Source organism: Galendromus occidentalis, unplaced genomic scaffold (genome assembly GCF_000255335.2).
Source record: "Galendromus occidentalis unplaced genomic scaffold, Mocc_1.1 scf7180000077488, whole genome shotgun sequence".
Lineage (NCBI taxonomy): Eukaryota > Metazoa > Arthropoda > Arachnida > Mesostigmata > Phytoseiidae > Galendromus > Galendromus occidentalis.
In genome coordinates this window covers 1,415,380-1,430,653 of record NW_003805476.1, presented here as the reverse complement: position 1 = coordinate 1,430,653, position 15,274 = coordinate 1,415,380, and the positions used below count along the sequence as shown (strand labels likewise).

The window sequence follows — 15,274 nt, the reverse complement described above, 5'->3', positions numbered from 1 at the left end:
GCTTGCGAATCTCGTTAACCGAGGAATCGTCCCCCTCATAGCCTATAATTTTCATTCTGATTATTTGCCGCAGAGAAACAGTCGATGGTACTCCCGACGTGCGCGAGTCGGGAGTCGGGAATCGCTGTTATTCTACTGCACTACTGGACTCATCTCTCTCGCGCTATCGGAGGCTGTGCAGTCATCCGCTGATTTAGCGGGAGTTATATACCACAACTTCTTTCCCGTGAATGATTTCCCTCGCCACCGTAGTGTGTGGAGTGCATCTTGTGGCCTGACGGGTGTTCACCCACCAATTGAGCAAATCTGGATAGGGAGAAATCCATTTTCCATCGCTTAGAAGTACTTAGAGGATCCGTTCATCACTCGAGATTCCGCCGAAATATTGTGGTGACCTTGTGAGCCTTCAGCAACATGGCGGCCTTCATGTGGTGGCTCGGTAGCTGCCAATGGAGGGTGTAACTCGACAACGGGAGCGCAGACCTCGAGTGAAGAAGTGAGCCGCTCATTAAACACAACCGCCCATATATTCATCTGCTTTGGATCGATATTGAGGCGTCGATGAAGTTCCCCTCAGCTGACGTTCGACCGTTGTGTGACACGAGCCTAATGTTTTTGTTTGTATCATTTTGCAGTGCGCTCAGCTACGATGTAGCTCCGTTCCGGATTGATCAGTTGAGCTTGTAGCCCGAAAACCGTTCTGACTGTCGAACTTTTCGTAAGTCTGTGAAAGTTAGCGGAGTGATAGTGCGCTCCGAGTCAGACGCTCGGGACTGACCGCCACAGACTCCCCCTTTGATCGTGCCAGTAGAGCCCCTCAGATCGACGACGATCGCAACCCGATAAGCGAAAGCAGGCGACAAGACCTGCGGGACGTTGCCCTCTTGGTACCCCCCGTGCTTTTTCCGTCGCGTCGGGGGAAGGGTTGCGTTTCCTGGGGCTAGAGGCATTGACTTGCGGAGACTATTTAGTTGTGAAGAATGCAATTCAGTGCTCTGAAATTGTAGGAGCGCCCGAGTTGTAGAATGTCACGAATTGACGGTCATCACTATGGTGGGGGAAAGAGAGAGCTCACGTTCGTTTTATGTGAGCAGCAATAGCATTGGTTCTCCATCGCAAACCTGAACTTGTTGGTGTCCCGAGATTTTTATTGGGAAAATGCTGGTGTTATATCGAGGTGCAAAGACAGCGAATTAAGTTTGCGCGACGTGACAGCGAATTTAGCTTGCGCGACGTGACAGCGAATTTAGCTTGCGACGATATCGTGATTTGACGGACTTCGTCTTCGTTTGCTCCATCGATGACGCTCGATCCACCGGATTCGAATGGAGCGATTGATTCCTGGAACTACTCAAAAAACCTAGGAGCCGCCCGTGGATTTGAGATATACCGAACCTCTGGGAGTCATGTGAGTCCATTGTCTCCTCCCGAGATACTTTTTGCTCCGACGACAAGTGCATCACTTCCAGGAGTCTCCCTGCGAGACTGCTCTAAATTAAGCGCCAAGTGCAAACACCGAAAATGGGTCACTCTCTGCAACCAGATGAACTCGCTCGCAGAGGCCGATGACCGGGCTATGATGTAATAGTCTCCAACCTCACTCGCCTTCCAAAAACTGTGATCGACCCATCGACGCCGTCGTGAGCTAAAAATTTTCGTTACTTCTTGGCTTGGTCTGGGGAGGTGGTCGAGGCGCGCGTCCGACTCCCCCTCGGATCCAGCCGGCGGAATACTCGAATTCCCGATTCCGAGAGCCTTGGATTCGCATCCGACATCCGTCAAGTTTCACGCATCAGTGAACTAGTTAGCAGCATAGCATAGGGACGGACATCTGGACAGGCGTCGATCAGCTGTTCTCATTGAGACTTGGACGATGAGCTCGTTGGAATCAGCTGGCCGCTTGCGATTGTGCGCGAATCCGGAACAGATCTCAGAGCTGTCAGAGACCCAGCGTCGACGGTCCGTACCGCCTCTGTTCTCTCAGTCAGGCTGATACTATCGAAGCCCTAGAGTATCACGTGACTTCAACTATGAAATACTCTCTCTAGTTCACTGGTCGTAGTCATCGTATGATTCGAGGTGATGAAGATTGTATGAGAGCTTGTTGCTCTGCTCGGAACCGGGGAAGGCTGAGTTGTCGTCGGGGAGGAGATTGAGTCAGTGTAGTTGGCTGCTTACGAAATACACAAAATCGAGTACCCGTTCTCGACACGAAGTGCGATCTACGCGTCGCCAGTGCGTCTCTTCGAGGCGGCCAGCGCGCAATACGCTCGAGAGTCATACGACTATGCAGCTCTCGCTGATTCGAATTTCACGAGGAACGGTGCTCCCGAATTCTGTGTCGATTTCATGTTGAATTCTTCTGTCATGGCTCGTAAACCTCTCCAGCGCAGTCAAAGCGAGGTTGGTGCAGAATTTTCGCTCACGTTAGGTAGCGGCTTGGCTTCTCCCTCATCTTGACCCTTGATTCGTGTCGGAAGAAACGCAGGCGTTTCCAGGTGGTCTGCGGATCCCCAACATGGTACTGACTGAGTTCAGCGTCGAATCGCAGGCTCAATACTCGACTCGGATTCATTGTTGCGCGTTGTCCGGTCGCGTGTAGCTGCTCGCGATGTCCCGCATAAGTAGCACATTTAATTGCCACACCAAAGCTTGAAACAACAGCGAACATCTTCGAAAGGGTTCCTTCCTCCGGATATGACTCTATGGAGAGCCAATTTTTTCTTCGCGGATTGAGCGCGTCGACAAACTTCATGACCTGATTCGAGTGATTCGTGTACAACCGAATCGGCATCGCTCCAGGACAGATCGCCGTTTGGGAGCGGCTTTTCCTTAAGTGAATCGCTTTATACTCGGATACTCACCTGACGATCTCATCGCTCCGATGAGTACTTCAGAACGAGCAATCATCCCGTAGGCCGAACAGACTCAGCATCAGTCAGAAGTGGCTACTTTGGCGGTTCGTCCTGAGCTCGGAGTAAACTTGGGGGGAACGGTCATTGCTCCCGATTTCCTCAAACGCATTTTGTTCCCGGCGGGCAGAGGTTTTGAACTGTTCTGAGGGACTTCCGCCGTCTCGGACACACAAGGAGCTCGATCCCCAATATTCTCACGTGATGGACGAGGTTACCCGATTCGCGCGACTGGACACCAACACAGAAATCAATAGCCGGTCGAGTTGGTCCGCGCCAGTGAGCGATTCAGAGAAGTCTTCTTTCTCGTCGACGATACTCCTGGAAGTCGCTCTTGCGCTCATCGGAGATCCGTTGTAGCTGCCGCGAAGGCCGGGAGCCTGATGCCTCTGGACACGCGAGCACATCATATTCTATCAAGAGATATTTCGCTTTCTCTTTTGCGAGCGCATGCGCATGAATCATGTGAGCAGAAACGAGTCCGACGCTCTCGACTTCTGTGACCGACATTTCGTGGCCGAGAATGAGTGCAAACGTGTTCAGGAACCTTATTCGGACATGATGGGAACATCGTAGTGAGGAGCATCGATCGATCACCATCATTAGTTGATCATTTGTTGGCGAACTAACTGAGCCTCCCAACTCGAATTGTTCTCGAGGGCTCGGTGGGCGGGTGACACAGCATGGCATGTCGACTCGTGAAGCGGCGCGTAAGTAGAGCGCCCAGCGTCGTCGTTGTACTACGACATATTTACGGCGAAACAAGGATCATCCGTGAAACCACGGAGGAGTTTTCTTTTCAAACAAGGCGATCATGTCCCCGAGTCACGTTGGTTATTGATACGGAGCGAATTTGGGATGTTCGCCCGGATATACCGATGATAGTGGGTTCTCGACCGCAGGGATATGTTTCCTAAAAACGTTTTCGGGCATTGGTGGAAGTTGCAAAACTCCGGACTGAAACTCGAGAGACTAATTAATTGTGATTCTTCCCGTTTTCCTATACAGAAGGCCGCCTTGCGAGAGCGTGCCCGATCTGAATCTCGCCTTGACTCCGTGGGCGGCTGGTCGGCTTCAACGGTCAATTCGAGCTACGAAACAGAACAAAGTCCCTCTTCTGATCCCGTAGTTCTCCAGCAGAAGGTGAGCTCCTCGCGAGCCGCTCCACGGCGTCCATTCCGTTGCATAGGAATGGAAATCCGTTCGCGTCGAGTGAGACCGTCTCACGGAAGCACGGAGCTTCCCCCTATAATTCCTAATCGAGCAGAGTTCTTCCCACAGCCTCTAGAAATGTACTCGTACGCTTACCGATTGAAGTATCTGCAAAAACTTCACAACGATGCCTTCATGGGCCTCAACGCTGTCATTCTCGGTGACGGTCTCCCGCCAGGAGCCGTCTACCGTTCTTCGCTTCCGGCAACTCCTGTTTCGACTCCAATCCGCGAAAACTGGGTGTTTTCTGAGCAGGTGAGACTCTTCCGAGAAACAGTTCCCTCATTCAGTGCTATTCCTTGAGCCAGAAATCCCCCTCGTGAGACTCCGTCGATTACGGTCTACTCATCGTGTCGTTCCGTTCGGCAGGCCCTACGCGAGCGTCTTTGTAAGACGCCCTCACCTAGGAAGTGTCGCCTCTTTGACCCACGTCGTCGTTCCGAGGTAGGGCTCCACGAAGAAAGCTGGACTGAGGGAGAAGATGAGAGTCCGGACGAAACGGATTCCGTTAAAGAAAACGACGATTTCGTTCTGAAACGGAAGATTTTCGTTGGCAATATTCCACCCAAGGTGAGCGGCTACGCCTTTTTCAATTTTTTTCAATTCGATTTCTCGCGGCCGGAGCGTCTGAGATTCGATTCCGATTGAATCATGATGTCCAAAAGAAGGTCTAGCTCCTGTGTTCCACCGAACTTCGAACGAGGGAATTCATGTCTCGTCCACAGGTGAGCAAGGCCGCATTGCGAGATTTTTTCTCGCGCTTCGGTCGCGTCACGGATGCCACATTATGTGTGGACGCCGAACGACGTTGGTCCAAGGGTTTCGGTTTTGTGACATTTTCCAAGAAAGAGGAAGCTGACAGGGCACTGGCAGCTGAATCTGAGGAGCTTGTTTGCGACGGGAAGACCCTGCGACTTCGTCCAGCTACCGAAAAACGAACCCTCAAGCTCCGCCAGCTTGCAGCTCGAGAGCGCAGGCTAACGGTAAGATATATTTCATTCACGATTATTGCTTGAAACCGTCGCTCTCAGGGCTCTGCTCCAGGTATTGGACACAATGATCGTGGATGCTCTCCTGAACGTCTTCTCGGTGGTTTCAGGATGAGATTGATGGCGTTGACGACTCACTGGATGAATCTGTGTGCGTGCCCGTGATGAGTGTTGAAAACTTCAATGATCTCCCGGATGAGGTCATTTGTGCTATCCTTTCGAAGCTCGACTGGAAGACCCGGGTCTGCATGGAACGCGTTTGCAAACGTTGGCAGCGGATGGCTCAGAAAGTTTGGCAGTCAGAGGAGGAGATCGATTTCGCTGGTTTCGGCGAAAAACAACGTGAGTGCTGGCCTCAGCCCCTATTCTTTTCTCCTCTCCGTCAGCTCTCTGCCTTTCCTATGATTCAATCAGCTGGCAAGACGATTGATTGTGGTATTCGATGACTTTCATGAATCGCACGTCGGATTCTCCATTAAGTGAAATTCTTCTCTTTTCTGAACACACAGGTCTTACCGTTGAAATGTTCCGCTCGCTGCTAAGTCGGTGTAAAGGATCTCTGAAACGGATCGACGTATCCGCCGTATCGGACCGCTTACCGGGCGCCGAAACAGCTGAGGTCATCTCCCAACTATGCCCGAATCTCGAAGTCGTGAAACTGTCGGGTCTTCCTGTTACCAACGTTTCCGTGCAGCAAATCGCGCAGAAGTGTCCCAAGCTGCGACACGTCGAGTTGGACGGCTGCAACGAAATCGGGGAAAAGGGCCTATGGTGGCTGTTCCACCTCTGCAAGCATTTGGAGCACATTAACTTGTCGGGAGTTCCGAAACTCAGTGGGCAGTGTTTTCATATGAGCGGTCAGCGATTACGTTCGGTCGTGTTAGATGGTTGCGTCGGTATGACTCATTCAGGTTTCGTGAAGCTTGCTACCAAGTGCTCGTTTCTCCAAAGTTTGAGCCTCAACTCGGTGTCGCAGTTGACGGACAAGGACCTCAACTACATCTGCTCGAACTTGCGAGCGATCAAATCGATCCAGCTCGGCGGGAACCTCAAATCGATAACTTCGATAGGTCTCTGCTCTCTGAACAAATTGCTGCAGCTCGAGGAAGTTCATCTGAGTGCCAATGCTGAGGTGAACGACGACGTTCTCTGCGCTCTCGCCCGGGGATGCACCAAACTCCGTCGAATCGATATCTCTCGCTGTCATCGAATCACCAATCTTTCCTTCAGCGCTATCAGCCAATGTCCGAGCCTCGAGCAGCTGAACGCGTCTTATATAGCCAGGATTAACGACAACGGCCTGAGAGCTTTAAGCGCCCAGGGTGCGCTCCAACGTCTAGTCGTCCGAGGCTGTCCTGGAATCGGCGACGCAGGACTCTCAGCGATCACGCAACTCTGTCCCGTGACCCTGATCGACGTGAGCGGCTGTACGGCCGTAACGAACTCGTTCGTCGACGAAGCCATCCGTCATGTTACCGAAAGGCCCTCAGGGCAAGCCATTCGTTTGAAACTGATCACCGGTGCGTCCGGGATCAGATATGCCAAAAGCCCATGCGGACGCCTCGAGCTCGATACTTCCAACCTATGTGAGAGCGAGTTCATCCCCCCGCCGACTTTGAGAGGTGAGTCCCAAGCCCATCATTCATAGTCAGATTGCGTGAAACTGACGCACCATTTCCGATGCTAACCCCCTCTCCAATGCTTCTATTCGACTAGGAAGAATATTTTCCCGAGCTTTATCGTATCACGGACCTTCTGCTCTCTCAGGGTAAAGATTAAGTGTCTCGAATGTCCAAAATGCGATGTCGTTCCGTGTCGTGATTCTCGCACTCGCATGAGTTGTGTCGCTCTGTGCCTTCGTTACCTTCACTACACGTTCCGAAATCGTCAGAATCGACGCTCGATTCGAAGAATCATTTCCGTTCTGGAAACCATGCAACGATCCAAGAGCAAAGATTCCCGTCCATGAATAGAGAGCGTCAAGTCAAATCGATTAACTGTCGAATAACTCTGAAATCTAGCTCATCTGTTTTTCAGAAGAGGAGGAGGATCAATTTATCGAGGCCGAGACAGAGTGATCTAGACGTTCGCGAGGAATGTCGAGTATTTTATTCGGTTTATAGTTTAGAGGGGGAAATCATCTTGGTCTGGGAAAGGCCCTGGTTGTTGCTTGCACACGAAGTTCTTCGTTAGAGTCGCGATCCTTCGAGAGCATCGAAAAAGTTGTTCGTGTACATGTGCGCACATGTGAATTGCAGAAAATTCGGAAGTGACCAGAAAGCTCCGAAGTTTTGATTAGGAAAAAACTGTTCCCGATACTTATCAAAAACCAGAGCCTGCATTGCTTGAGTCGACGAGAGATTGTTTTCCCTCAGCTCATGGATAAGCAGGACTATTGGACGTCGTCCCCAGGAAAAAACAGGACTCCGGAGGCAAGCTTAGATCCGATTTTCTCTCCACGTGGGATCCTTATTATGGAATTTTTCTGTGAACGAGGCCGGGTACGATCTCGACAGCATGCTCAATGCCGTCGACGCAGATTCGAATCGAGTTCGACTACGAAATTGACGGAAGATACTCATGACAAGTGTTCACCGTGCAAATGGGTTGGGGCAATAAAAACGAACACACATGTGTTTATGGAAGCCGGTCGATTTTGCCGGAACTTTACATCTATCTGTTACTCTATTCAATTCCGTTACCTCGCTAGCAGTAAGGCCTAATTGAAAAACGGGCTCGGAATCCCGCAAGATGCGCCTCGAGCAGCCTTCTCGAAATTGCGTATAGACCGGCGACAGCGCTTGGCGATTGCCGAGGTACGTGATGCACATCCGGAGAACATGCTTCACCAAAGCAGGCACTCTCACTCGATGCAATCGATTGTGAAATGATCCGAAGTTCTACAGATTCAGGAATGACCATACGAAAAAAGACTTTCAAGGAATGCGACGGGTGAATCTTCCCCGCGAATCGCCCAGTCGTGATATTCTCCGATGAATGAATCCGATCAAATTGCCTACAGAGAATGAGCAGTAAACGGTTCGAAAGATTCTCAAAGCCTTGTTAATATTCAAATTCACAGAGTTGATTAGCAGAAGGGAAAGATGTGAGAGGAGAACAATAAAATCATCTGTTGCAAACTTCTCGTCCATAATTCGTCACTCAATGATTTTACCCCTGTGTCGAGCCTGACATTCTTTTCATCTCGAATAATCGTAGTCCTATACCAGAGGATTCCCACCGTATTTCTCCTCGGATGGAGAAAACAAAATCTGAGTTTATCGGAGTGGCAGAGTCCAAGGACTGCCTCAAGCCGGGAAAGAGATGGCTCCCCTCAGCCACGTCAGCTTCAGGCCAGAGCTGTGCACCGGGAGGTATTCCCGGAGATACCTCTCGATTCTACAACCGGAAATCATATCAGATAATTCGTCCGCGGAATATTGCGAGGTAGCTATGCTCTCCTCACTCCTGAAGCGTGGAAGCTGTTTTCAGATAGCGAGTGGATTCCGGCGGAGGATCGGGCATCCGACAATCCCGTGCTGTGCTCCACAGACATCGAGAGCGGCATAGGCGTCAAGGCCGGGAAACTCTGCCTCACAAGAAAACTAACTCAGATCGTCATCGGGCCAACAGCATTCATTCGGAATAGCCGGACGTCGAAGGAAAGGCGCCTATACGCTCGAGGTAGCGGTTTTCTCCAAGGAAATCATCTGCACGCCGGAATCCATCTGGACTTGCTGGCTGTTTTATTGATGCAACAAACAGCGTGTAAAACAATGATGAACATAAACAAAATCCCACTCTTATCAAGTGAACTTAGGCATCTGTTCTCGTTTATAGATATATATAATTAAACTGGGCATGCTCAAATGAGGGAGCAAAAAGAGACGCACAGAGGTGTGATAACAGGCTGGCTAAACAAACTGCCGACGCTCCGACTCGTGAGCGGCCGAGCCGCTCGACAAAAATCTCCCGACACTGCGTCAACGATGATCACATCAGACTTCCTTGAGAACGACTCCTTTAACATAAATCTGATTCTCCCTGGAGTGTCTTCTTGACGCGGAGCAACATCGTCGTATACCACTGATCTAACCGAGAAATACTATCGTAGTCGGCGACGGCCTGAGTGAATCCATCGAGATCTTGGTCCTCCAATTTCGCGATGAGGGTCTGCAACGAAGGGGAACCGGTCAGCGTTGCCATTCTCTCTCACCGAGCTTCCATTCGCAATCCATATCAAGCGGTAGAATGAAATGCTTCACCAATATACACGCTTAGGGCCACTGACCTTGATGAGTTTATATTCGCGTGAATCTGCGAAACTTGGATACATCTCATCGTATTTGTTAAGTGCGTGAGTTGCATTGAGGGTATCCACACAAAGGTGACACAAGGCCGCGCGGAAGAACTGTTCCTTGGCGGAATATTTCAGCAGAGACGAATCCAGGTTAGTGGTTGCCACCTGCTCGTAGATCTCGATTGCTTTATCGTATTTCTCCAACTGCGCCGAGTATTTCGCCACCTGCAGAAGGAGTTTGTTGGCCGAGGAATGACTTTCCTCGCCTTTGTAGTACTCGGCCGCCTGCTCGTAATGGACGATTGCTTTGTCGATGTCATTGAGCTCGTTCTCGAAAAGTTCGGCTATGGAGACGTGATGTTTCGCTGCGATGTTGAATCGGCCCATGTCCGTATAGATTTCGATTGCTCTCTGGTAGCATTCGACCGCTGTCAGGGGCTCACTCTTCTTGAAGCAATTGCCCGCATCGACGAAGTTCGTCCCTGCTTCATGGCGGTTCCCCGCCTTGATTTGGATGTTACCAGCCTTCAAGAAGGCATTTCCGGCGCTACTCCATTTCTTCGCCATTTTGAAGGAATTCGCGGCTTTTGTGAAGAGTTCGCATGCCTCCTCCGATCTGTTACCGCCTCTGCAATGAAGAGTTGAGGATTTCCATTCAAGTCTGGATGTCTGGAGATCCACCTCGTCGTTCAAGCATCGAATAGAGTTTCCCGCCGATGTTTATCCTCCATCGGCTGGATAAACAGAATACACGGACTTTCGCAATCTGAGCGAGGCTTACCCGAAAATTCCGGATATGAACCCCGCGGGCTTGAGTTTTGATTCGGCCTCAGCCAATAGATTGATCGCCCGCTGCTCGTTGTCCGCCATGATCTTTTCCGCTGCCTGATGACAATGCGACCAGGACCTGCAACAGAGAGGACGATTGAGTTTCGCGGAGTTTCGGCTCCCGGGGCGTCTGTGATTTGGCGGAGCACCCCATCGGTCTCGGCGTCTCGAAACCGCAACGCTCGACGGCACTTAATCTGATGGAGAACCGTCAAGACAATTTTGTCAGAATCTGATGTCCAGCCCTTCTTTCGGCGCTTCTGAACCCGGTGTGGATCCCGGTAAATACGGATCAGTTTCCTGATAGCGCAAAGAAATTGCTGTCGGGCCGAATTTCGTTCGGACGCAATTATTTTCTAAATCTCCACAGCCTGGGTCGTCTCCTCACTCCGAAGAGCAACAGCTCGAGCACTTTGGCGCCCGCTGCGCCATCGATCGAGATCTCCCGCAGTAATTCAGTTCGGCGCGACTGGAGCCGGAATCGGATGCGACAACGACACTAGGGTACGTGTAGGAATTGACATAATTTCAGAGGCGCCGTTCTACCACTCCGATCTCCGCGAGGCGCAAGATGCACGCACAAACGACTCTTCACGAATCAGCTGAGGGAGTCGGACGGGAGAGGCTTAAGTGAAATGAGCGGACTCAGCTCCTCATCAAATTGCGTCGCACTCACTCAGCCCGAGCACCTACGTATATGGCGCAAACTGTCCGGAAAGGTCACTTGGGGCACGGAGCTCTTAAGTCCCGTCGGCTTACGGTCAAATCCCGTGGAGGAAATCTGGCTCGAGCTTTCCGAGCATGGGGACGGACAGAAGGGATTGGATATGTCGTTATCCCAGCTGATTACTTGGGCTCATTGCACAGCAAACTTTCTGAGGGGAAAAACTCGTCTAGATCGAAAATTGAGGCTCGAGCAATGAGACGGGCCTGGGATTTTTTCCGGAGCGGATCGTCCAATATCCAGAGTGAGGAACCGCCTCCCATATGACTAGGAATGGTGTACGTGTTCGAGACGCGAGCGGAGTATTTTGATTCCATTCACTGAGTGTGGATACCGTCAGGCGAGAGTGTTTGTCAGCGACAGCATAAGGTTTCCGAGACACAATTCGGCTCGTCGGACGGCTTGGTGGAGGAATCTTTTGAGCCGTCAGGAAACGGGTCGATCAAGCAAACAGCGGAACACTTGTGTTCCTGACACTGCAGGGGACGGAAGTTACTTCTTCGGAGCCAGAGCCGACAACCGACGGGGTTCTCTAATGCTATCTCCATGGGTCGGGCTTGCAAGACGAGGGATTCAGAGGGAGTCGACCTCCCCAGAGCCAGTGTTTCCCAAAGCTCACCTGCCGTTCTGCTGTTCTCAAGATTGTCGGTGCTCTGGTGACAGACAGATGAGTGAATCCTATGGGACCGCACGCACTGATGATAGGATCCAAAATGGCGACGCGCCGACGAATTCGAGGGAGAGAGAGAACACGACAAAACAACTGCGAGTATGTTATTCAAGCATCGGTCCTAGTTCCTAGTGCCAAGTGAACGCGCGTTGAGGTGACATGTGACTGATATCCACATCTCCCTTCGCTTCTATGATGCGACTTCTCCAGTCAGTGAATGAGATTGCTAAGAACGCGTCGAAGACGAATCAGTACCTAGCCGGTGCCCGCGAAGTCCGAAACCGAAACTCGGCCTGGAGCAGCTGTAAACAACGAACGCGATAGGAGATAGGAGAGCAACATTTCCCTGGAAAGTTCTGCTCTTCTTGGGTCTCAGGCAAAGATCATCGTCAGTAGCGTGTTCTCGTGCCGGCTGGTAAGCGGCTGAGAATGCCTAGAACAGCGGAGGCGCCGAATGACTTATTTCAATCGAACATGATAATTGATAGGATTACCCGCTGCTAGCCTACTCGTGATTGTTCCGTCTTTCCGCGCTCGCTCGGGAACTTGCCGCAAGCGTATTTCGACTGGCTTTTGTCCAGCGATGGAAATTCAGGATATCGGGAACATGCGCAGCATCTGATCGAGGGCTGACGACGGGAATCGGGACAGAAAGCTCGTTCCTCCGCGAAAAATCGGTCCTCCCATCGGCAGAGTGGCAACCACTCTGAGCTCGTCCACTCCTTTCATGGAACATCTCGACAAGGCGTCCGCGAATATTTTTTCCCTGGCTGGATTGGAAGATAGCGTCAGCAGTACGGGTAGTGTAAGAGTCACGAGTAGTGTAAGAATTACGAGTGAGACTGCAACCTCGATGGGGCATTTCAGCTGGAAATTCACGGTGCCGAAAATTTTTCGTCCGGAGATCGAACGGATAGGAAGTATTGGTGTACTGACGATCATTTTCCAGCGTTCCTCGAGTGCACGCATCCCCTGCCAATAGTGAAATGTTTTTCTTTCATGAAGGCAGTGCCGGGAGGTGAAGGAATATTCCGTATAAGACTGGAAATAAAAATTCACGGCGCGGGCTGTACTCGTAGCTGCTGGATGACCTGGTCAACGAACTAAACTTACTCGGCAATGCTGATGAGGGGGTCGAAGGGCACGTTTGAGCTGACAGTATATTTTCTACATCGCCCGATACGGTCTCGTATTCAGATCGTATCGGGACAAGGGAAATAAAAGTTTAGATTTATGTTCGTCGAAAGACTCGCGAATAATTATCGAGGTCTGTAGGGAGGAAGTCGCGGGATCTCCGATGAAGTCCTCGTCTGTGTCCGTGGGAAAAGAGAGTCTCTCATTTGACAGCGAGGGCGATCATGAGCGCAGTCTGCGCAGTGGTCGCTCTGTGTCGATTGGAGAGAGTTTCAACTCATTGTCCGATCTCGTCGCGAAAGGAGCTCCGAGCATTCACGATTCTCTGACATCTGCGAGCCGATGCCGCGCCGTCACTGAGCATCCTCATCCGAGCGCGCGCGACTGTCATGTTACGGTGGCTCTGCGCTCGCGTGGAATCGCCCCCATGGATAGTTCAACGAATGCGATTTCAGCGCGATCTTCTGCTCGAACATTTCCGCCTCTCCAATCACTTTCGTCCGATCACTTACAGGGCCCTCTTCACCCTCGGCCTCGGAAACCATGCGCAGCTTCATGAAGACAGCCTCCTATGTCTTGGCTCTCTTGTCCTCCGCGATCGGAGTCTACGGATTCGATTTTCTCGTTTTCGCTCAGCAACATCCGCCGGGATATTGCCGCTCAACTTTCAAGTAGGCATTGAGCGGGTCGAACCCGCTCCTCAGCGGCGCTCCCATATGATCGAGATCGATAACCCCCGAATTTGAGTTTTCAACCCCCTCGAGTCTCACGATTTTTGAGAGACCATGAGGTCACGACATCCGAAAGTCTGTCATGACTGAAATTCATCAAGTTCAGAGAATGAAGTACTCTCCGCATACACAGAGATCGGAACGACGAGGGAAATTGCGATGATTCCACTCTCTTAAGTCTAAACTCTGCCCTCATTTTCTTCATGCGAGAAGACAGAAATGCATAGCCGACAGGATAAACGAGAGTTTTACTGTCCACGGTCTTTGGCCGTCAGCGAAGGATGATTCGATCCAAAACTGCGATTCTCGGAAGTTTGACGTGAAGGATGTACAACCGATTAGATGTGAGATCAATCACCGGCTCCTCGGCCTATGATATTTCCTTTCTTCTCGTCTTCGGGCTCGATTTTAGGATCATGAGCATTCATGGCATGGTCCCAAATCTTGATTTGTCTCGCAGCGCGCTTGGAGAAAGCTTGGCCGTCCTTCAGAACCAACGACCCCACCGTGTTTTGGGCGCACGAGTGGAAGAAACATGGTGAGTCCGCAACTTCATCGATTTGCTCCCGCCCATGAGTCCGAAAGGTTCGCCTGAGTTTCCATTCCGAAATATTTTCAGGGACATGTGGACTTGGTTCGCCGAATTTGGCTGGAATATTCAATTACTTCAATACCACGCTCACGCTTCATGATCGCTTCGACCTGAGGGAGTCGCTGAGGAAGAACGGAATCACGGCGTCGAGTAAAACTCCCTACGAAATCAATAAAATTCGGAAGGCGCTCGCCAGAGACGTCCAAGGAAACGTAAGAACCTTTGCCACCTGTAGTATTAGCAACTTCCCCGACAGCCGATGTACTTGAACCATGTACCATTTTTTGTTCCAGGTGCAACTGATCTGCGATAAAGCTGAGGGTTACAGCAATCCAATTTTGACTGAGGTGATTCAGACTCTCCTTCAGTCGGTTCGGCGGAGTTATCAGCACGCACGAGATCCCGAGGGATATATTCGGTGACTAAAGCACGATGCTCGTTTCTTCTAGGTCCGACTCTGTCTCACAGAAAATTTGGAGGTCTTGGATTGTCCGTTCAAGAAAGAACGTTGTGGCAAGGTGCGATGGGATCTCTAGAGCTGCTCTCCCGATACCGATTACCCATCAGATTTTCACATTTCTTTCGCCACGAATAGGTCGTGTAGGTAATCTAAGATCACATCTCGCTATGACTTCGAGAATCTATTTTGAAGTTTCGTATCTCTCCTTCCCCCAGGACCTCATTTTTTTCCTCCCGCAAAAGCAAACTGCATCGGGCGGCAACAAGGTTGGAGGACTGACAGTTTCCAATCTTATGCTTCCTGCTGCGCTCGTCGTCTGCACCATCATCTTTCATGTGAACTTCTAGCTCCGGTCGAACCTGGATCGACAACTCCGACGGGAGGCTCATGAACGTCGAATGTTGGTCTCGCTGCATTCGAGAGGCTGTGAGAAAAACATACCAAAGAGTTGTACATATATAAGTACATGAATAAAGTCGACTGCGGCGGTCGTAATCGATTTTTTTCAAGCTCGTTCGATTCTTCTATGGGAGCGCGTGCGCTCCTCCGACATGCAGGATTCAGCCTCTGAACGAATCATCGGAACTGCATATTACGCGCCTATCTTCTAGATTTCGGAAAAGATGCGCAATTCATCGCTGGCGCAGACGCATGAAAGATGCCTCAGCATCACTCAGCTAGCTGAGAGTGGGCAATTCTGGGGAAGGACGACGAGCAGTGTA

The 15,274-nt window shown here is 50.9% G+C and overlaps 3 protein-coding genes across 3 annotated transcripts; 2 read left to right on the top strand and 1 right to left on the bottom strand.

Moving 5' to 3' along the window:
- Positions 1–426: 426 nt before the first annotated feature.
- On the top strand, positions 427–7,798 carry LOC100903902 (F-box/LRR-repeat protein 2). Its single transcript, XM_029112263.1, has 10 exons — positions 427–496; positions 636–718; positions 3,921–4,055; positions 4,194–4,379; positions 4,494–4,694; positions 4,850–5,107; positions 5,224–5,455; positions 5,623–6,735; positions 6,830–6,881; positions 7,151–7,798. Exons 4-10 carry the CDS (start codon positions 4,203–4,205, stop codon positions 7,194–7,196), a joined length of 2,079 nt encoding a protein of 692 aa, XP_028968096.1. The 5' UTR covers positions 427–496; positions 636–718; positions 3,921–4,055; positions 4,194–4,202; the 3' UTR covers positions 7,197–7,798.
- A 1,038-nt stretch (positions 7,799–8,836) lies between these two features.
- On the bottom strand, positions 8,837–11,668 carry LOC100903759 (alpha-soluble NSF attachment protein). Its single transcript, XM_003746085.2, has 4 exons — positions 11,585–11,668; positions 10,195–10,320; positions 9,405–10,041; positions 8,837–9,286 (listed from the first exon to the last, which is right to left on the bottom strand). Exons 2-4 carry the CDS (start codon positions 10,281–10,283, stop codon positions 9,137–9,139), a joined length of 876 nt encoding a protein of 291 aa, XP_003746133.1. The 5' UTR covers positions 10,284–10,320; positions 11,585–11,668; the 3' UTR covers positions 8,837–9,136.
- LOC100907149 (ribonuclease Phyb) lies at positions 11,165–14,899 on the top strand. Its single transcript, XM_003746190.1, has 8 exons — positions 11,165–11,209; positions 13,284–13,440; positions 13,714–13,844; positions 13,961–14,038; positions 14,120–14,304; positions 14,386–14,439; positions 14,542–14,610; positions 14,768–14,899. Exons 2-8 carry the CDS (start codon positions 13,313–13,315, stop codon positions 14,897–14,899), a joined length of 777 nt encoding a protein of 258 aa, XP_003746238.1. The 5' UTR covers positions 11,165–11,209; positions 13,284–13,312.
- The last annotated feature ends 375 nt before the right edge of the window (positions 14,900–15,274 follow it).